General features: G+C 43.4%; 2 protein-coding genes across 2 annotated transcripts in view; one reads left to right on the top strand and one right to left on the bottom strand.

Annotated features, from left to right (window-relative positions):
• Nucleotides 1-23140, bottom strand: part of LOC140377137 (ATP-dependent RNA helicase DDX39A-like) — a 312983-nt gene that overhangs the window by 190088 nt on the left and 99755 nt on the right. The window lies entirely within an intron of this gene.
• The window catches only part of LOC140377146 (alpha-1,6-mannosylglycoprotein 6-beta-N-acetylglucosaminyltransferase B-like), a 142684-nt gene that overhangs the window by 106853 nt on the left and 12691 nt on the right, over nt 1-23140 (top strand). Inside the window, exons 9-15 of the mRNA XM_072462460.1 lie at nt 10370-10501; nt 16329-16462; nt 18447-18577; nt 20249-20254; nt 21392-21550; nt 21631-21777; nt 21860-21976. Coding sequence (XP_072318561.1) covers nt 10370-10501; nt 16329-16462; nt 18447-18577; nt 20249-20254; nt 21392-21550; nt 21631-21777; nt 21860-21976 — 826 coding nt within the window. The remainder of the gene's footprint in view (nt 1-10369; nt 10502-16328; nt 16463-18446; nt 18578-20248; nt 20255-21391; nt 21551-21630; nt 21778-21859; nt 21977-23140) is intronic.

Genomic DNA, 23140 nt, shown 5'->3' with positions numbered 1-23140 from the left:
CACAGGTTTTTTTTTTCCGCAAACGCCGCCGGTACTGTCATGTATTGCTATCACGATACGCAATAACGTCTGGGGTCTGTAAGTGTCACATGCCACCAGGAGGAGGCGTTGTGACCACATGCTTCTGTCAACACACATCTGGGGACGTTTTAGAGACACTAACACGTAACTCTTTGATGATTAGGTTTTAGTGGTTAGGGTTAGTAGACTTTACAATCCGTGCAAAACAATTGTTAGTACAGTCCCTAACGGGCGTGTGTTTGTCAGAGTTGTGTTCTAGTTGGAACTATCGGCATCCCTGACATGTCCCATGGGGTTTTGGTGCGCTTTGATTTGGTTGCGATGAACCCATTTCAGAGTAGGTTCTCTGCGTCCTTTGGTGATCTTCACGTGGTACACCACCGGAGATAGTTTGTTGACAATCAGTCCGATCGGGTGCGCTAAGATGTAAAACCATACCTTGTCCCCGATCTGGAGCTCGTCGTTTGGGGCTTTCTGATTGTAGTAAGCCTTGCGATCCTCTGCACTTTTCTCAAGCTTCTTCGGAGCGAAAGAGAAGGTCGCATTCAGGTGCTCCTTTAAGTCCGACATGTATTGGTGGGTGGTGTAGGCGGTTGCGATGCTAGCCTCTACCGGTTTGTACAACAGGTGTAGGGGGAGGGTCATCTGTCGGTCAGTCATGAGTTCGAATGGTGCAATGCCCGTCGACCTGTTGGGCGTGGCTTGGATGGCCATCAAGACTAGCGGGAGTTTCACGTCCCATTCTTTCTGGTTGGGCGCAACATACTTTTTCAGTATGCTAATCACCGTTCTGTTTGTCACCTGGCCCGAGGCCATCGGGTGGTAACTGATGTGAAAGGAGGCTTTCACACCCAGCGTCTGCCACAGCTGGGTCATTACTTCAGCTGTGAAGTGGGTTACCTGGTCGGAGTCGATCTTACCTGGCAGGCCGAAGCATGAGAACAGGTGGTTCATGAGTAGGTAGGCTGTGGTTAGGGCTGTATCGTTTGGCACTGGTAAGCCTTCTACCCACTTGGTGAAGGCGCAGGTGACCATCAGGATGTATTTGTTTCCTCTCGCCGACTTCGTCAACGGTCCAACCCAATCTATCTGAATGTCTGACCAGGGGAACGAGATGCCTTTCTTTTGAAGCGGTGCTCAGTGGAGCGGCTTGGAAGGTTGGAACTGGCAGTAGACCAGGCATCCCTGTATGTACTTTTGTACATAATTTTTCATGTGTGGCCAGTAGGCCACTTGTCGCAGAGCTTCGTATGTGGCGTTGACCCCCCAGAGGCCAGCTGTTGGTGCGTTGTGTGCGTGCGTCAGCATAACCCCCCGGAGGCTCTGAGGTACCACAAATGCTGGTGCAGTGAGGATCTCAGAGGCAAACACCAGCAGTCCATGACGCAAGGTCACGTTCTCTCTCGTGTGCCACAGCGCGGCGAGAGATGCGTCGGCAGAAAGTGTATCAGGAGGGATGGCACTTGGCACAGGGTCAGAAAGGAAACTGATGATGCGGCTTATGGCCACATCGGCTGCTTGCAGAGACACAAGGTCAGAGGAAGCGAAGGTCGGAGACACTTCAAGAAGGGCGGGATCGGGCTGGGGCGGTCCGGTGACAGCACGGGCCCGTGTGATCGCGGCCACCGAAAGGGTGGGCTGGGTGGGCATCGACTCACTGTCCAGTGAGTCAGCCTGTAAGTTACAGGGAGCCCCTTCAAGGGCCCCTTGTTTTGCCAGGGAGTCGACTAGGTCGTTGAGGTCTTTGCCTGGCGGCACGTCGACCTTGGGAGAGGTCACGATGGCACAGCACTGAACTGGCGGAGTTGACAGGGGCATGGGCAGAGGTCGACGGACTTGTGCCCAGATTTTGAGTTGTTTAAAATCAACCAGTGGCTCGAAGCGATTGAGCAGCTCTTGACCTAAAAGAAGGGGAATAGAGTTCAAAGGTGAAACGTAAACAGGATGCACCAGTTTCATGGGGCCGATCGTTATCTGGATCAGGGCCACCTCGTCAAGGGTGGTGTTGACCTGAGAGTAAGGTCGGATTTCCAAGCAGCAGGGCTGTGACTTCAGTTCTCGTCGAGAGCGCTGGGCCACCTTTTGTAAGGTTCTGAAAAGATCGCGAGAGATCAAGCTGATGTCGGCGGCTGTATCAAGGAGTGCGTCATGCACGAAGTTGTCCTCCAAGAGGACTGAAAGATAAAGCTTGCGTGCAGTTCCCTTTTCGGAAAGGTTACCAAGAAACTGGGTAAAGGAGGGCTCGCATTGGATGATCGACGGGTCGTTATCCTGTGGGCTGGAGATAGAACTTACCTGGACCACAAAGACGTCGTTGGCCTCCGGTGGCATTTGATCGTTGCTGTCAAGTTCCTGGTCTTCAGGGGGCGGGTCCCCAGTGACAGGTGTTTCCGACAGCGGGTCCAGGTCCACAGGGCTCCGATAGAAACTTCTAACTCGTCCTCCGATTGGCTGAGCGCTGAGTTATCACTCGTCTCAGGTCCGAGGGAGGTTACAGCGAGGACCTCCGCTTTACCTTTCTGGTTCCGTTTCATGTCTTGGATCATTTTCAGCACCTTACTCAGCTGTTCCTTACTCAGGTTCGAAGCGTCGAGACTCGGTTTAGAGGAAGACTTACCTGCGGAGTCTCCTTGGGTTTCTTCCTTCGTTGACCCGTTAGGCCGGGAGTCCCTTTTGAACGGTCTGGCGTCCCTTCGGTTGCTATACCTACCTGAGGCGTTCTCCCTGTCCCTAAACGGTCTTGGCGGTCCTCGGGTGTCTCCCGAGCGATGGTTTTCCAAGGTGCCCTCTAGCTCAAGAGGTCTTTCGACGCTCAGGACGGAAGAGTGGTCTTGGGTTCTGATTGTTGTTCCTGCCTGTTTGGTGTAGCTCCTTACCGCTAAATCTCGCAGCTGGCGGCTGCTTTGAGTTATTGGGCAGGCTGCCACGCCCAGGTGGTAGCTGGTTGCGGGGTGGAGGTTCTGTAGGAACAAAGATTTGAAATGTTTGTCCTCCTCCATCCCTGCTTCATTTTGTGAACCAAAATACGCTTTCCTCAATCGGTCGTAGTAGGCTTGAGGAGCCTCGTGTCTGCCTTGCTTGCACATCAGGGCAGCAGACAACCCTATTGAGGTGCCTGTATCTGAGTACTCTTCGAGGAGAGCATGACACAAGAGCTCATAGTCCTTCAGGACGTAAGGAGGTTGGCGATCCATGAAGCTGCTAACGTCTCGGCTGGACGTTAGTTTGATCAAGAAGATCTTGTCTTTGATTGACGGATCCGACAGGCGTCCGGCATAGAAGTCGATGTCTCTCAGGTACGCGCTGGTGTCGTTAGCGACCCTGGCTTGGCCTCAAACCGAGAGATATGCCTGGCTATTTTGTCGCAGTCATGGTCGGTCGGGCCTCGATGGCGTCTATCGGGGTCTCTGCCCTCGCGATAGTCTTCACGAGTGTCCCTGAAGTCGTCGGGGTACCTGCGAGTGTCCCCACGGTCATCTCGTCGCGTGTCCCTGTGGTCGTTGTAGTGCCTGCGGGGGCTACCGTGGTCGTCTCGTCGCGCGTCCTGTAGTTCGGCGTAATGTCTGCGGGGGCTGTCACGTCTGTCGCGTCGCCTGTCCCGTAGGTCATAGTCCGAATAACGTCGGGCGGAGCTGGTAGAGTCGGGTCCGGGATGGTACCGGGACTTGTCTCGGTCAAGGCCGTCCCCTAGTCGTCTACCGTCAGTGTAGGTCCGGCTTGGGCTCCTCCCCCCGTAGGTTCGTCCATGCGTGTCAGAGTCGAAGGTTCGATTGTCTCTGGGCCGGTCATCGTCGGCGTACGGGGTGGGGCTCTTACGTCTGTCGTAGTCGCGGCCCCGTGGTGGCCAGCTACGGTCTGTCCAGTCTCCTCTTTCTTCCTTGAAGTACAGCCTCTGTGGATCCAGGCGGGCCACGGGGGTTGGACTGGGTTGTGACCCCCTCCTGTGGTCCTCCCGGTTGTCTGTACTCGGTCGGTCTTAGGACGGTTTCGCACGGTTTCGCATCTCAGTCAGGTCTCTTATCTGGAGTCTAAGGTCATGTAGCTCAGTCTCTGCCTTTTCAGTCGCCTGAATGGATCTGTGGAGCGCGTGCTTAGCATCTTCCAGATCAGCTTCCAGGGCGACAAAAGTCGCCTGGTGGTCAGCAAATTTCTGCTCCGCCCGTTGAAGCTCCTGTCGGAGGTTGGAGGTTTCGTCCTCCTTTGCTCCTTCAGATCTTGACCTGGCGTCAACGCTCTGTGTTAGCAGCGCAACGTCTGCGTTGGCTCGGTCGAGCTCCGTTCTGAGGTCGGCGGTCTCAGTTCTCTGTGCCTCCAAGTCTGTCTTCCTGGCTTCCGATTTGTGGCGCTCAAGTTCAAGGAGTTCCCAGGTCCTTTCCAGGATGAGATACAAATCGATAGCAACGTGGCTGGCCCATTCGGCCATGTCCTTAGCCTTTGGCGCCTGTCGGAGGTCAATCCACAGCGCGAGGTCCTCGTGAAGGAACTTGTTGGACAGGAGCCTGATCCTTCCCAGGACACCAGGGGCTACTTCACTGGTGTAGTCTACCATGGACTCGTGTAGGTTGTCTACAGGCCAGTGAATGAAATCACTATCAGAATCCGCCATGTTAGGCAGGGTCGGGACGAGAAGGTCCCAAGTCGCCAGGTCTGTGAGTTGCCTAGATCAATTCAGTCAAGTGGGACAGGTATGTCGGGACGCCGATAGTTTCTGAATTAAAATCGCTCGCTTAGGAGAATTTAAAAGAAACGTTTTAGAGTGTTCATGTTAAGTTGTTGTGGCTAGGCTAAACCTTTGTGCGTGTAGCTGCGTGGAGCTTGCTAGTTCGTGCGTGAGCGGGGCATGCAGTCGTGCGGGTGTTGATGTTTGGATGAAACAACAGTTAACAAGGCATGTTAAATGGCATTGCAATTAGACATCAACCATGGACGCATGCAGTGTCCACGGCAATTCACTAGGTTACACGGCAAGGCTTAGCGGGGTCAGGGCCATGCAGTTACGTAACAAGAGGTCTGGTCGGGGTGACACTCGCTGTTCTTGACCAGCATTCAGTAGGCAAACAGGTAAACAACAAGCTGTTATTCTGATAGCGTGCAGCATTCACAGTGAAGTGTTACTTGGCGCCGGGGTACACCTGCGGAGATTAGTTGAAAATCATGCAGTGTATGGAAAGGAAAAAAATTGTTTAATCAAAGCGTTAAACAGCAGCGTCAGCTGTGCAGAACGAGCGCTAAACAAGGTGTTGTTCTGGGGCGTGTACACACTTGCAGCAGAACAGGTACAAAGCGGTTAGTTAAAACAGGCCATGCACTTCTAAAAGAAAATATTGTTTAATTCAAGCGTTAAAACAGCAGTGGGAAAACTGTGCAAAAAGGCATTTAAACAATTGGTGTGAGCTGAGGAGCATGCGCGCACTTGCAGAACAGATACAAAGCGGTTAATTAAAACAGGCCATGCATTTCAAAAAAAAAAAAATTGATTAAAGCGTTAAAACAGCAGTGGGGAAACTGTGCAAAAAGGCATTTAAATAATTGGTTAGCAGCGAGGAGCATGCAAGCACTTGCAGAACAGATACACAGCGGTTAATTAAAACAGGCCATGCATTTCAAAAGAAACATTGATTAAAGCGTTAAAACAGCAGTAGGGAAACTGTGCAAGAAGGCATTTAAACAATTGGCTAGCAGCGAGGAGCATGCAGTGCGAAAGTAAACACTAATCTTGTTAGTGTCTACTGAGACTTAATTGTCACCCCCCTGTGTGTGTTGACAGGGGAACAGGGTCAGCCTAAGGGTAAAGTGTAGTACAATTTACCCACCATCAGATGGAGACAAAGCTCCGCTAAGCGTGTGATTCAATTTAATGACCACTAGATGAAGACAAAGCTCCGCTAAGAGTGTGATTCAATTTATTGACCACTAGATGGAGACAAAGCTCCGCTAAGAGTGTGATTCAATTTAATGACCACTAGATGGAGACAAAGCTCCGCTAAGCGTGTGATTCAATTTAATGACCACTAGATGGAGACAAAGCTCCGCAAAGAGTGTGATTCAATTTAATGACCACTAGGTGGAGACAAAGCTCCGCTAAGAGTGTGATTCAATTTAATGACCACTAGATGGAGACAAAGCTCCGCTAAGAGTGTGATTCAATTTAATGACCACTAGGTGGAGACAAAGCTCCTGGGTTGGAGAGTTTTCCTCCAGAGGAATTCCAGCTGGGCGCAGGGCGCTTGGGACCACCTCTAGGGGGGGTCAGAGTTAGCGTGGAGTCGTCACTCAGCACGCTCTGCACGGCTTTTGTTAGCATTTAGCTCATGTGTTAGCGTTAGCATCCACGCTCGGCCGCGTGGTTTTGTAAAGACAAAATGGCGGTTAGCACAACAACATGGCATTTAGCATACTAGCTCGGCTCGTGTTCGTGCTAGCTCAGGGCCGTAGCCTATGTACTAGCTTCTGCTCGTGTCATTTGGTAGCGAGCCAAAAGTATTCACGAGCGTGGCAGTTGTTCGGGGACAGGAAATTCGCCGTACTGCCCCTGCCGTCTTGGGGTGGATGTGCTTATGCGACGTTACAGCCCTAATAAGCTTCCCCAGGTTCAATAATTATCTTGTGCATGTGTTCGTGAAGTAACTAGGCGGTTTGCATACGGTAACAGCAGCGCACGGTTTATCCAAGCATCGTTACAGCGCAGGCAAATTCACAAAGCAGTCTCATATTCCAGCATCGACACAGCAGCATACAGTTTGAGTTCAAACGTCCACAAAAGTTTATATGAGTACTAATCTGATTCAAAGACTATGAAAAGTTTTAATCGGCTCACTCGGGGGCATCAAATATGTAGGGTCTCAAACTACAGGTATTCAGTTTATGATTAGGAAGATTTCTTAGCAGAAACGAGACAAGACGGGGCACCAGGGTAAAACCCAAAGAGCTAAGATACGGTCCTTAATCGCGCTCGTTAAAAAAGGTCTGAAGGGTGTTTCACGATTCAGGGACTTACACACAGTCTAATCAAACAAACAAAGTCATTAACTCTTTCGTGTAGTTTATTTGTCAAAAGGGCAATCAAAAACACCGGAGTAGAAATGCGCACAGGTAAATCACAGGTGATGTTATATCAGATTTGACAGCAAATTTCATGCAGATAATGTTAAACCAGGGTTTGCCTTTGATAATCAAACGTGTCTATGCTAATCTATATCAAAAAGAGAGGGAAAGTGAGAAGCTAAAGGGAGGAGGAACAGCTGAGCTCTACCCAAATCACGCCACAAAGAACCGCACACTGAACTCGGCTTACGATTTTGTAGAGACTCGGTCCGGCTGGTCCTTGTCCGCGGACGAGATCCGTAGCGAGGCGTCGCGTGGAGCGGTGTGGCGGCGAAGGCAGTGGCGTGCAGCGAGGTTCATGAAGCGGGCGGCGGCCGTGGAGCGAGGCGTCGCGTGGAGCGGTGTGGCGGCGAAGGCAGCGGCGTGCTGTGAGGTCCTTGGCGCCGGTGGCAACGGAGGCGATATCCGAGAGTTCCTTAGCGGTAGAACGCTTTAGCGGCGTGTTAGCTCCTTACGCGGCCTTTACTCAGATGAGAACGTAGCGCTGATCCACGTAAACGGCGTAGATTACTTCAAAAAGAAGAGAAACTAAGTAGCAAAGAAAGTCTCTGCCCGGTTTAGCGCTTAAGCTTAGTTCCAGGTGGTTTCAGGTGGTTTCAGAGTCCAGGGCTGGCATGGCCTTGTCGACCACGTGACGGACGGAATTTTTGTTGAGACAAAGGAAAAAGGTGAAAGGCTCGTCCGTGGAGACGGCTTCCAAGAGAAAAAGACAAAGGCTTGAACACAAAGGGGATGAGAAGAGAAGAGAGAGTTTCCAGCTTGGCGCATCCTCTTGTTACCTAGCCCGCAGGGCATGCTGGGAGCAAAAGGGGCGGGCGCTACTGCAAAAACTTCCTGTTTAACATTTTCCTGGCCGAGAAAATAAACTGGAGTAACGTAAATAATGATGGTAAAAACATTGAACCCTGTTTTAACATTTACACGTTAAACACTTTTGGCAGTTTGTGCACATTATTTCTTGAGGTAGATACATTTTACATCTTCTTTCACCTGTGATGGGCACTCGAGTTAAAGCATTGGGAATATAAAACCTTAAACAGTGGAAAAATACGTAACACAAGGTGAAACATGCGGTGTAGGGAGTTGATTCGGACAAACATTCATGGCATAATCACATAAAACATAGTTTACATCGGGGCGTCCTCCTGTAAGACTGGGGAGAAGATCTGTTATCACAAAAGTCACAGCGGCTCCCTGCGGTGAGGGAGAGAGGGAGAACGAAAAACCCCCAATGTTCAAAGAGAGATTTTCTGTTATCTGGCCGTGGAATGTCCATCTCCATTCCCCTACATATAGACTTAAATCGAAGTTTTTTGTAGCTGGCTGTTTTTGTCACTTACTTTATTTTGTCTTTCAGGAAGTAACATTTTGTACAATTGTTCACAAACTTCAGGAACAGTAACATGTCAGACCACTGGAATGAAAGAGAAATAAAGATTTCACTGTTGTTTAGTCACAGTCTCAATAATCGTGAATAATATTTAAATTGTGATGTTTTTTCTCACAATTATCGTAACACTAAAATTCTATATTGTGATGCCCCCAATCTGCACAGAATATAGGGCTCTTAAGTCTTTACATATGGCCCTGAATACAATACACACAAGTTAGAGCAGGTCAGAGCATGTCAGAGCAGGTCGGAGCAGGTCGGAGCAGGTCAGAGCAGGTCAGAGCAGGTCGGAGCAGGTCAGAGCAGGTCAGAGCAGGTCAGAGCAGGTCAGAGCAGGTTAGAGCAGGTCAGAGCAGGTCGGAGCAGGTCGGAGCAGGTCGGAGCAGGTCAGAGCAGGTCAGAGCAGGTCGGAGCAGGTCAGAGCAGGTCAGAGCAGGTCAGAGCAGGTCAGAGCAGGTCAGAGCAGGTCGGAGCAGGTTAGAGCAGGTCAGAGCAGGTCGGAGCAGGTCAGAGCAGGTTAAAGCAGGTCAGAGCAGGTCGGAGCAGGTCAGAGCAGGTCAGAGCAGGTTAGAGCAGGTCAGAGCAGGTCAGAGCAGGTTAGAGCAGGTCAGAGCAGGTCGGAGCAGGTCAGAGCAGGTTAGAGCAGGTTAGAGCAGGTCAGAGCAGGTCGGAGCAGGTCGGAGCAGGTCAGAGCAGGTCGGAGCAGGTCAGAGCAGGTCAGAGCAGGTTAGTGCAGGTCAGAGCAGGTCGGAGCAGGCCGGAGCAGGTCGGAGCAGGTCGGAGCAGGTCAGAGCAGGTCAGAGCAGGTCAGAGCAGGTTAGAGCAGTTCAGAGCAGGTTAGTGCAGGTTAGAGCAGGTCAGAGCAGGTTAGAGCAGGTTAGAGCAGGTCAGAGCAGGTTAGAGCAGTTCAGAGCAGGTTAGTGCAGGTTAGAGCAGGTCAGAGCAGGTTAGTGCAGGTTAGAGCAGGTTAGTGCAGGTTAGAGCAGGTCAGAGCAGGTTAGTGCAGGTTAGAGCAGGTCAGAGCAGGTTAGAGCAGCTTAGAGCAGCTTAGAGAAGGCATTTAAGCTGTATTTAAATGTGCAGCTGCATCACGTGTTTTGAGGACGTCTAAGGGAAATGAGTGTGGGATGTCAGCTCCATGTGAATCATGCACAACATTGTATTACACACTTTTCTCCTGTTGAACAAACGTTTGACATAACTCTCCCTATTTCCTTCCATTTTAAAGGTACACTATGCAACTTTTCTGGTGGAGGGTTTGCCACCTGCTTGTCTCCATGGAGATGTTAGTTGTTTTACCATGCGTACCCTCCATCTGAAAAGTTACGTAGTGCACCTTTTATTTCTCTGTTGCTTTGAAAGGCAGTTTCATTTGCACTGGTGTGTTTTCTCATATGTTCTACCTTAATATGCATGTACTTTTTCAACTTTGTAATAAAAATGATCTATAAGTGCTTCAAAGTTGCTTTATATGTTGGTTTTAGTGCTGCTGAAGGATGCTTCTCGCTGCAACAGTATCTTTAAAGAGCTCTCTTTGGGAGGATTATGTGAGCCAAGCCGTACTTTAGAGTGTATGTTGATTGGGTTGTCATCACTTCTGTTGCTATAACCACTTATTTTTCTGTGTGAAAATGATTACAGTTTAGCTTCAACAACTTGTCTTTCCCATTTTGAAAGCACCAGTTAGTCACATTCTTTCTTCTAGTTGTTTGTATCTGTACATCTCACCATTGCTTTGTTTCTGCTACAAAAAGCAGGATGGATGCTTTGGAGCTTTTATAAGTGGATTTTTCACAGTGCACACCATGGAGTAAATCTTTCATTTAAAAAACATACTTTTCCTGTTCGCTGCAGATTTCTCGGCGTGCCTCCCGGCAGAGGCAGTTGCCCGTTAACTGGCCCGCTGCCCTTTGACCTCATCTACACAGACTACCATGGCCTGCAGCAGATGAAGCAACACATGGGGCTCTCGCTGAAGAAACATAAGTGAGTACCAGGCCTTTTGTCTGTGCGTGAGTGTAAAACTGCTCTGTGTGCGGAGATGGGGCTGTGTGCAATTTCCTTTGCTAGCAGGTTTCTTTATTGGCCGTGTTTATGGATTCATTATGGCTAGTAATAAGGTACGCTTGTCATTGTCCAGATGCCCAACAGTAACTCACTCGGCTTGTTAAGCTCACAGTCCGTCTGCACAGTTTTAGCCATTCATTATGGATGTTTTTCAAGGTCATTTTTTCATTTCTATGGTTTGCACATCAGGTGGCCTGATCGAAAGATATCACAGGAACACATTATTTGTTTTAGGAATTCATTAGAAATCCATATCTCTTTTAATGTTTGTCAGTGAGACATAGATACATACCGGTAATTTACCCCTGTGCTAGAACTGTTTGGTGTTTATCTAAAATACCATCTCTATCCAACATTAAGTGGAAAAATCAGGAGGCATTTTGGTCTCCCGAATTAGAAAGTTTGAGTTGAAGTCTGGGCTAATATAGTTCTGATCTTTGTCATTGACGAAGGTGGCAGACTCCACATGTCAACATGACTCAATAAATAAATGTGGGTTCAATCAAAGTTCCAATCTGTGAACTGTTGGTATTCTTGGTTTAGTCTCAGCTCTCTGTTCGTGGGAGGGCTGTTTAGATTTATTCTGACAAGGACGCGCCTTGACAAAAGAAATATCCATCAAAGAATCATGGTCCTGAAAGTATGTTTGAAGAAAGAAACGTGAGCTCCATTTAATGAAAGCTTTGCAGCGTGTGTGGCATCACGAAAGTGTTCCTAATGGCTTGTGATAGTGCTACAAAAACTAGGCCACAGCAGCCATGGGACCTAAGCAGCATAACAGGGTACTGTGCAAAATGGAAGCTTGAGCTTTTAAAATGTTACGTCTCCTCAGAACACTGCACACGCTTATGTTAGGGTTAGACAGTACAGTTATGTTTCAAATGTACACTTAAGTGGATAAGGTAAAGACAAGGTAAAGAGTCCTATTTTAAACTTTAAATAATGCAAACTCAAGCCTTGAGAGTTGTTTATTGTGCAAAACTTGCCATCGTAATAATGTCTTTAAAAATGTATATTTTCTAGTTTAAAGGTAATTTTCTTTCTATTTGGCCCCTAAATTTACCGTATCTAAAAGCAAGTTAGTTTAACATGTTGACTTACATTTCAAAAGTTTAAAAGCTTTGATCTGGAGTAAAATAAAGAATTGGTGGGAATTTCTGATGTTTCACTCTATAAAAAGATAATCTAGCCTCATGTTTTCCCGTCTGCAATTATAGAACATTCTACCCCTGTATTTGTACAGCACTTTTGACTTTATGTTCTTTCTTTCACTGTCAGAACCAATAACACTCAAACATGGAAATACATGGCCTCTTACAAAGGAATTATGACCAAACCCGGGCAAAACACATTTTTCTTTTTCCCCCCAGTTAATAAATTGGTACAGTTACAATACAAAGTTATTTTTCAGCCGATTCTCTGTATTCTCGCCTCACGCTTTGAACAGCACATTTCAAGAAATGCCAGTCGAGCTGCCGGATGCATCTAATTGTTTGCTGAGGTCAGCGTGGTGTGTTCAGTCATTACCACATGTGATTTCTGCTCTCACTAACACAATGGGACTGCTGCTGTTTGCACCACGCTGCCTTTTCTTTGCCCGCAGCATCTGCTGAATAGATGATTCCAATGTTTTAGTAATACAGCAGAAATATGTAATTCTTTTTCTAACATTTATAGCAAGAGGCACATTCACAACAAGGATGTTCTGAACTTGAGGCTTTTTTCAAATGCTAACTTTAAAATATAAAGAATGCTGATACATTTCTATTGATTTAAATTGTTAGTAATTATGTCCCTTTAGATATTATTGCTCTGCGGTGTATTTCTTTTCATATTCCCAAGGATGGGATGAGACACAATTCCCACGAGACACAAGATTATTTTATGTATTTCTTTTTTTTTAAAGCGCATTTTAAGTGCACTGAAACAGAGTTAACATAATTAGATTTAAAATGTAAGTGTTACCTAACAACCATACTGTCAACAAGGGCTAATACCTGCCTAAAATACACAATGGTTATTATCATTATGACAACTCTTTAGTTTGTAAATGTAATGTTTAAACTGTCTGTTTAAAATTGTCCCTACATTTTACATGGCGTGTTTTGTGTTGATGACATACAGTAGATAGAGCGACTCTGTTTTACTCACTCAGCATTACTTCCTGCTTTTTTAAACTTCTTTCTTACTTCTTTAAACTACTTTAACAAAAAAATATTATACCACCAAAAAGAGTAATATTTGCAAAAACATGAAAGCTTGTCATACTCTCTTTAAAGCTGAACTAAGTAATATTTTCACCTTACTGAACATCTTTGTAAGTCCTTGTGATGGTTAAATATGTATTTGTGGTTTGAAGGGTCTATTGTTGCCCCCTGCTGTCTCTGGGTAGAAAACAAACCTTGCAACGACATCAACCCGACATCAAGGCTCTTTTTTAATATTTGGCAGTGTGAAATGTTTTTGTTAGTGATTATAAGAGTATAAGAAAGAACGTGGGGTGGGGGCGTGAAAAAAATGAAATAAAACTATTTTCTGACATTGTATTTTCACAAGGGAGCTGCAGGGGGAACTCTATCACCAGAGTTACTCACCAGTTTAACCCTGCTTTTGTTCCAAGCTAAATGTAAACACACAGGGAAAAATCATTTAACTCATGTGCACAATTTTGTGGCAATTTTGTCTTGTGAGAGCTTGTCCCATCCATTATATACATAGTTCACTTCTCCAGTAAACCAAGTCAAACAATTTACAAGGCCTTTAAATGTTATAATACATTTTGCAATTTTATGATAAACATTCTGTGGAGGAAACCCAGCCATTCCACATGACCATGGAACTACCACTGGGCCCACTAACACAGTTGAAGAACCTCTGAGTTATTTAATTTCATGGCCTAAAGGTCTAGGTCCAGGTCAGACTCAATGTGGACCCTTCTCCTCCCACAGTTCCACTATTGGATTCTCAGCTTAGTCCAGTCGAGCACTGTTAGCTGAAAGGCATCATTAATCAAGCGCTGGAGCCATGGGGCTTTCAGCTGGCTGTAATTACTGTAGCTTTATGTTACAATCAGCAGTTACATTATTTTACTTGGACAGTATTTGCCCAGCTGCGGTCCAACCTCTGTCATATACGACTCAATTTGGAGATTCACATTGTCTATTGCACTTGAATCAATAAAAATAAATGAATACATTTGGCAGATTCTGGACCATTGTGCGATAAAGCCATTTTGTGGCCTGAAATAATATTTTCTTCTAAATTAAAATTGAGAGCTATTTGTGTGCTTCTAATTAAATCCACTGGTCTTCAAAACATTACACATGACTTAATTGTCTACTTGGCTGCTTACCCACTTACTGCACTGAATATAAAGTAAATATTTCAATATACATAGTGAAATCTGAATGATTCTGTGTCATTAGCTCACAATGGCATTTGAAAGTGTAGTTTTTCTGCTGACTGCTGTATTCCACGACCTCAGGGTTTTTTATACACATCTGACCCTTACAACAGCTGACTTGGCTTATTCTTTTTTCATTCATTCTTGTTTTAAAACATATAACTATAAATGTGTACATGTCAGTAAATAAAACATATATGGTAACATACGTGCATGTTAAGGTTTACATTATATATATATATATATATATAAAAAAATCATACTTTCTTTCTTTCTTTCTTTGTCAATCAGTACCTCGACTAAAAATATGATGAAAACACTGGAACAGACCGTGTGCTCTTTTTGCTGTGCTTTAGCAGATCACGCACAGATGACTGAAGAGTGGGCCCAACACCTGCAGAGCTAATGGCAGATGAATGATGAATGATAGATGGAAAAGGCAGGATTATTCACTCCTCAGCACACAGAGTCTCTCATAAAATGGTCTAACATGTAGAAACATGTTAAAAAATAGGCTCTCTTCTACTCAAATGCATTACATTGCTTGTATTTTAAAGGAACATTATGTAACTTTCCGTTTGGGGTCTGCCATAGACATTCATAGACACAGAATTCTCTATCCTTGCTCAAATTCGATCACTTGGCCGATGCTACCCAGACTTATGCCAAATCGAACGCTCTTTTACATTAAATGAATGATGAAACCGATTCCCATCTTAAAGTATGAAATGTTTCTATCATGATATTTATGTCATGTATCTGCTTGTCTCACGAGTAACATGTATGTAACAGGAGGACGTTCAGCAGTCACTAGAGGCCTATCACAAACACAACATCATCTCAACTACACTCTACAATGACTTTAAACATGACTTTGACACCACATAAATATGCGATGCGGTGGTACCAGCAGAAACCCTCTTTATTACACATGACGATCGATCATGTCATGTCTACTTATTATACGCTGATGGAGGTTCACCACCTGCTTGTCTCCATGGACATGTTATTGCCTGAAATGTTCCCAAATATAGCATTAAACATATTTATTAGGTCGCTTCTTCGTGGATCTGACCTGTAACGCGGCCTGTTAACTTTCACCATGGAGATATATACAGTGGTGCCTCGCAATTGTTTTTTTTTTGCATTAAACCTTTAGATATTATGATAGTAAAAAATAATCAGTTGTACACAGTGGTAGAAAGAAATGAAGTACAAAAGTAAAAGTACTATTACTAGTGTAAGTTCTGTCTTTTCTTAAATTATATAATAATATTATGAAATGGATTCAGTTGTTTCTGTTCGCCAAAATCAGCTCATTAATTTCACCTTGTTTGTTTCCTAAATCGGTCTCCAGGTCTGTAATAAAAAGTAAAGTAAAGTAAAAGTACATTTTTAAAGGGGTACTTAATTATCCTGTATTCAAGTTGATTTTTTTCATGAGATACTTTTACTTCAGTTGTTTTTTTAGCCTCTGTATCAATACTGTAACAGGATTGGAACATGATTGAGTTATCTGATGTAAATTCTAATTATTTTTTGGTTCAACAAGACAAGAACAACAAGTCTTTCCCTCTGCGGATACTTTGTGTTTTTTCCGCTCCTGTTTAGGGCACTATAAATCACCGTGAGGGCTCTATGACCATTACCTCTGACTGTGTGTTTATTTAGAGCATTGTACGTAGCCCGTAGCTGACACAGCCTCTCTCTTTTCGCCCACAGGCCTGTTAAATCTCACTGAGCAGTCGTTTAACCCAGATTAGACCAAACTCTGATCTTCTGATAGATATTCAGCTCATCCGCTCCTGCTCTTATCCTTTCTTCCCTGTGCTCCCTTTTTACTTCTCCTCCCTCCTGTGGAACGTTTTATCTCAAGGCACCAACACGTTTAACCTTTCAGAATCATACGAGAATGCCCTCGCCAAATAAATACATTTGTCAAGTGAAGCTAACATTGGATATTAATAATTCAATTTGAGCTTCCAGTGGCCTCTGCAAAAAGAAACTGACAATATTTACCCTGAAATCTCAGCCTTGGTGTCAGAAATCCCAGGAGCAAAAACAAGTAAAGCATTCCAAGAAGATAATCTTATGTCTGACAGACTTGGTTTGTCAAAAATATCACATATATAATAATACTTCTTCAGCTGCCACTGATGTTAACAATGTATTTCATTTTCTCGCAACCTCTGACAAAGCTTTAATGAAATGGAATTAGCAAATAATTTAGTAAAAATGGGATTTTTGTGACATGCTAGTCTACAATCTTCACGTTTTATTGCAGTACAACAATCTATATAGTTGGAGAAGAGGATTAAAAACAGGATAATTTTCTCATTGCAGATGTCATATCCGTGTGATCGACACATTTGGGACAGAACCCGCCTATAACCACGAGGAGTACGCCACACTGCACGGCTACAGGACCAACTGGGGCTACTGGAACCTGGACTCCAGACAGTACATGACCATGTTCCGTAAGTCAATAGATTGAGTCCACGTGACATCACAACACACCCGAACACCTATAGTTTAAAACTGAGCTGGAGCCGAATGATATGATGGAATTCACTGTTTAAAGGTCAGATTACATGTCACAAGGACTTTAAGTTTTCTACAACGTCCTTCCCCAGTCTCATCCCCTCATGTACTGTTGTGTCTAATAAAGCTTACGGGCCAAAAAACCTTTAGAATACAATAATTAGAATACAAGAGCAGTAGCACAAATATAAGAAATAAGAATTGTTGTGAATGAAATTAATACAATGTGGTGGAAATTAAATCATTCAGATTAAACAATTACATTACAATGCATTTAAATTCTCTGATATTGAGGGTGGTATTATTCCATTTGCAACATTATATACAATACTATATATACACAGTAATTATCTCGTGTAATTTATACAAAAACAATGTTTTGTCAAAATTCTTCTCATCACAATAATTTCCGGTCCTCCACATGCGTCTGTAACAAAATAGACCACGCGCGGCAGAGTCCTTGGATTGCCTTTTAAAGGTTAGGTTGACTCTGTCGGCACCACTGATATTTCCATAGTACATGCCACGCTCTATCACGGTGTCTTACGCAATGCATTCTGGGATTGAAACACGCCCAGCAGCGTCATCACAACAAACATGGCGGCGCCCGTGTTCCCCCCGCATGTTCTCCCCGATCGCCTTCGCTACCAAAATAAAGGATAGTGGCGTACAAAAGGTCGATTGAAATATCTTAAAATCGTGAGATTTAGTCTCCTGATCGGGTTGAGAGAGACGTTTTCCGTCATTGAGTGTTGAAGCCTGACCCCTGGTGGTCACTCCGAGTCAAAAAATGACAAAATGTTGATCTTTTTTTTTTTGCCTTAAAAGTAAAAAAAAAATAGAATTTGCCTACCGTCCGACCCACTTGAAAATTGTTGGCCCGGGTTACAGCAAACAGACAATTTATTTGGGGTAGCCTTAGCATTTTTATCTATACGTTTAAAAAAAAAAAAAAAACAAGACCAGAGAAGGAAAAGTCCAACAAAACAAAACCATGGCACACAAAACCCAAAGAGAACCCATTTAGTCCAGAGTCAAATAAAGTCAGAATATAATCTTTTCTACAACCTCAAATTCATGAACATGAACCTATTACCTCTGTCTGCTTTTATTTAAATTTACATATTGTATTTTTATGTACGCACCTTTTTTAAACGGCAAATCATAAAACCAATATGTCAGCTCTCAATTGTCTTGCTCTCTTAGAGATGCAGTATAAACTTTGACAAGCATCCTTAAAATAACAAAACACGTCTCTTTCTGTTGTAATCTGCTTTGACAGGTCTGGCTCCCCGCTCACATTAATTGGGAATAATGTGTTGGACGTCTCTATTTTTAACATACCTTCAAGCATGCTTCAAAAACATGTCACTAGCTTTGTTTCTGTTTTCTAAACCCTGGTCTGCACTTTTATACAATGAGCCTTATCTGCCCTAATTCAGCTCTGCAATGTAATCTACACTTTAAATAGAACTGTAAAATACTGCTATGATTTAACATGCAATTACATTTTAATGAGCTGCAAAGTAAAGACAAATACAACATGTGCTCTGTCTTTACCTCATGCAATCAACAATAATATTTAACAATACTGTTTAAATGTATCCCAATTTATATTATACTTTGCATTGTTCAGCCCTGATGTGGATACAGTTACAGCAAAGAACATCAACATGTCATCAATCATTGTAAAGGTGTGAAGTTAGCTCAGTGGTGGCGAGCAGACGGCTTTATAGCGCTCACACATTCATAATACTTAGCGGAGTAATTACACCACTGAACTGGTACAAACAAGATTGAGTGTGTCTTCTTGTCTTCCCTTTGCTCTCACTAACAAACTCTCTGCACTGTCATTGTCTTGTTTGCGTTGCCCCCTCTCGCTTCCTCTCGCTTCCTCACGCTTCCTCACGCTCTCTTCAGCTCACACCCCAGACAACTCTTTCATGGGGTTTGTGTCCGAAGAGCTCAACGACACAGAGAAGAGGAGCATCCAGCAGAACAAGGTCAACAACATGGCGGTCGTTTACGGCAAAGAGCCCAGCATGTGGAAGGTAAACTTAAGGGAAATATGTTTTTGGATTCATTCATATAATTATTCATGGTCATCTTACATTTTCTTTCATTCCCATTGTCGAACATTGTCCCTCAAGTTTGATGCCAGCTTTATGAAATATAACTTTCTGAATGACAAAATAAATTGAATGTGACATTAATCGTAATTCCCCTTCTAAAATTGTGTTCTTATTATTATTGTGACATAGTTGGTGTAAATAAGCGCCTCATGTACGCAACCTGTAGCATCACGAGTTCATCTGGCTCTCACCAGTTTGCTGTAATGTCCTTCCCCAGTCTCATCCCCATTTCGCACTATGCTCTCCTGTCTCATAAAGTCTACAGGCCATTGCTTGTTATCATTATTGAGCCAGATTTTCCTCTAGTCATGGGATACGAGACTCCAGTTTTTATTATTTAGATAAAAACTGGAGGCTCGAAGTGAATTCCACAAAAGAAAACCTGCTGAAACATTTGCTGTGCTCCAGTCGTTTGGAGGTCAGATTTTCCAAGTTTCAATTTATAAATTCATACTGGAACAAACTTACATCTCAAAATGTTTACTTGGAAACTAGGTTTGGATAAAGTTTAACATCTGACAGTTATTAATTGTGTCATTGTCCCTGTAGTTGCTCCCTACTGTCCACTCACAGCATGTGACCCTGCTCCTGGAGCTGCTGAGCCTCTGCTCTTCTAAACACTCTCACAATGTTGTGTTTGCTCATGTCTGCACAGAACAAAAGCAGAAAGTCACTGTCAAATGTTGATTTAGAACTATTAAAAACAGGGGCCGGTTAACTGAATTCTATCAACATTTCTGTTGATGTGAGCACTACTGGTTTTATTGTTGGGTTTTAGTTGTTGCTGTACATAAACTGTAATGTTCAGCTCATCGTTTTTCCAACTTGATACTGGAACATGCAATCTGGTCCCGACCTGAGGATGAATGTAACGGCCTGTATTGTATTGTAGTTTTTTGGAGCACTATAACAGCAGGGACATTTGATGGCTGCTGTGTTGGACCATTACAGCTCACTGGAATGTGAGTCCATAATTGAGCCCATCTCATTTGCAAGCAATCTTCCTTTCAAATACAGTCGTGCATTCCCCAGAGCGCTTCTTTCATTCACGCCACTTCAGTCAGGTTTTCTTTGGATGCTCTTGGAACGTGGTGTTTTATTTGTTTATTTGTTTGTTTGTTACACCACAGAAACAGGAATATTAAAATGGCAAACTACTCAGCAACATTTTCAAACACCTTTTTTTATGTCTACTTATGTTTAAAGTTGCAGCAATGATTAGTCGACCAAGATAAATAATTGTTTCCTAATTTGATGATCGTTATCTGGACTATACAGACTCCAAAACATACAAAAGACCGCTGCATTGTTAAATAAAATATAATATCCTGAGTTCAACAATGATACTCTTTATTAATAAATGATCTCTACCTAGAAGCTCTCAGTTATCATATTTCAGCCATTTATTCTATTAAAAAATGATTGTTTGACTAGTAAACAAATTGAAACATTTATCACTGACTAGTGAACATTCAAATAACTGTTTGTTTTGTACCCCTACTTTAAAGTGTCTATTTCTTGACATATGTTTGCTGTTTGTGTCTTTTCTCCCTGGCACCTTTGGATCCGACACAACGGTCTTTCTTATAGCTTCAGGTAAGACTTTTAATATCAAAGCACTATTACTTTAAAGAGTTTTGTTGGCAAAAAAAACACATTTTGTCTTTGAGCGCTGCACAGGAATCAATTTGAATGCATTTCTAATTAAATATCGATTATGCTAATGTTTTGATTAATTATTTTTCTTTTTTAATACATAGACTCGTAAAATACTCAATTCACTTGTGATTAAAAACATGCATTGCTCACCCACATGTAGACATTAGCGCTCTAGCTTTGACTTTGAAGCTGATAGTCCGTACGTCCTCAGAAATAAATCCGCGCTGTGATTCCCTCTATGCAAATTTTTGTTGTCTGCTGCACTTAGCACTTGAGCTAATCTCCTAATTGGCTGGGAAAATCCTAGTGGAGGAAGCTATTGATTGGTACAGCTTCCAATTACTGCTGCAGGGGGCTCGGCACGGAACAAGGAGAGAGTAAACTGCTTAACACTGGTCAGCCACTCAATACTCAGCCCAGGGTCCTGCTCTACTCATGATTTAATGTTGGCGTTTGCTGTACAGACACGCTCCTGTGCTTTATGTTCTACCTGCAGCTCAACCTTGACCCGCTTGGGACTAAAACGTTGTGTATCTACTATTCAAGCCATGGGTGCTTATGAAACGCGTCATGAGCCATAAAAACGGACTCTATTATAAATTAATTGATGCATCAGTGGGAAATTTGAGTGTATAGATGATCAAAGAACAGAAAGAGCATTTGACCTATGCATTAGCTCCATCCTACTGTGGTAATACAGAACATAGACCAGATTTGTATGATTTATAAGAATGATAATGCCAGCAATCGTGTGAGATCCCCTGAGTTTGAATTACTTTGATTAAAACTAACTTTCAAGTTTCAACCTAATCATATGTGATAATAATAATAATCCTAATACATCTTTATTTATGTAGCACTTTTAAAAACAAGGTTTACAAAGTGCTGCACTGTCAGCAAGAACAATATAGAAGAGAAAGAACAATCAAAAGATAGATAAAACATGCAGCAAGGAATAAAGCAGTAATAAATCAATAAAAGTCGATCTAATGTGGTTAAAAGAAGTCTGCGTGATAATAGCAAGTTTGAAGAAGTGATTTGAATGTGGTCATGTTTTCTCTGACCCTCTACCAGCAGGGTAAGGAAGGCTTTCTTCAGATCCTGCATCGTTACATGGAAGTCCACGGCACGGTGTATTACGAGACCCAGAGGCCTCCTGAGGTCCCGGCCTTTGTGAAGAACCATGGCCTCCTGCCGCAGCACGAACTGCAGCAGCTGCTTCGCAAGGCCAAGGCAAGACTACTGCCATAAACATCTCGCTCATGTCAACAGTGTTTTCATGTATTTGATGAGAACTTATGCTCTCTATCCAGCTCTTCATTGGCTTTGGTTTCCCCTATGAAGGACCCGCTCCTCTAGAGGCAATAGCCAATGGTTGCATATTTCTGCAGCCCAAGTTTAACCCCCCACACAGCTCTCTCAACCACGAGTTCTTCAGAGGCAAGCCCACATCAAGACAGGTACCACACCCGCAGCTAATGGATCGAATAGTTTATGTACATTTCAACTCATTAGTGGTATTTGTGTTGTATTTCTCCCCAGGTCTCGTCTCAGCATCCCTATGCAGCACAGTACATCGGCAAACCGCACGTCATAACCGTCGACTTCAACAATTCAGAGGAGTTTGACTCGGCCATTAGAGAAATCATGAGAACCAAGGTGCTTTTCACTGTTGAATATAACGTGCAGTGGTGGAAGAAGTACTGTTAGTAAAAGTGCAGATGAGTAAAAAAGGTTACTTAGGCAAAAGTAAAAGTAGCACATGAAAAATCTACTTAAGTCAAGTTTTTGAAGAACCTGTGTAAAATGTACTTTTACTTTTTACTCTTGTGCTGATATTTGGTCATCAGGGGTAATGCCAATCTTAAGTTTCCAGTATGTTTGGGTGTACGTTTTTGTTTGCTCAAAGCTGGGGCTTAAACTTCAAACATTTTGGCAGAATGTTACAATGAACGTGTTAAAAACGTGTTACTTTCCACCACTGCATTTTTGCTACTGTTGCACTGTTATGTTCTTCTATCTTCAATCAGACTTTCAATCCCTACATTTAAGTTAGACCCAGTGCTGGAAATAGAAATGACTAACTTGTGATAGAGCGCTGCTGTGACTTCGCCAAATACAATTTGCCAGAAACTAGGAGTATGTAAGCGATATTATTGCAGAGCTCGACTGTGCTCATTGCGAATGTGGGCAGAAAGAAAATATGAGGGCATAAGGCAGTGCCAAGAGTGGGAGAGAGGTTAATTAAGAAGTCAAGAGGGAGATTAAATCTTTCTGGGGAGACTGAAAAATGGGAAGCGAATCAGGAAAAAGAGACCAGAAGTCCTGGTTGGATGGATACATATGTCATTAGAACATTAATGACTTAATGAATAACTTGTCAAACCTTAACTGTTTAAGCAGGCAGGATTTAAAGTTTCATTTCACACAAAATTAAGTTGCATTAAGAAAATTAAATTGAAACGTCTGAATAATGAATAGTTTACCGTTTAAGTCAAGCATGGATAGTTTGTCAAATAAATCAGTGCATTTTACAAATCACAGACAGTTTGAATGAGAAGATTTAAAAGCAATGATAATATATAATGTACAATATGTAACATAGAAAGTGAAGTGACCCGTTAAAGGTTATTAGTTGGACTCTAACTAACATTATAGGCATCTGTAATGAGGAATAATAAGGCTCTAACTGTTAGAGCCTTATTATTCCTCATTATAGATGCCTATAATGGTCAAAGTAGGGCTGCACTGTACATCCCAAAGGTATTGATATCACAATAATGGCTGTCGCAAAAATCAATATTGGAACAAACTAAATAATGT

Source organism: Eucyclogobius newberryi, unplaced genomic scaffold, assembly GCF_026437365.1.
Source record: "Eucyclogobius newberryi isolate DKJ021-1_F unplaced genomic scaffold, fEucNew1.0.hap1 SCAF_4, whole genome shotgun sequence".
NCBI classification, from domain to species: Eukaryota; Metazoa; Chordata; class Actinopteri; order Gobiiformes; family Gobiidae; genus Eucyclogobius; species Eucyclogobius newberryi.
The sequence above is the reverse complement of the archived record's forward strand: the minus strand, read 5'-3'. Positions and strand labels throughout refer to the sequence as shown.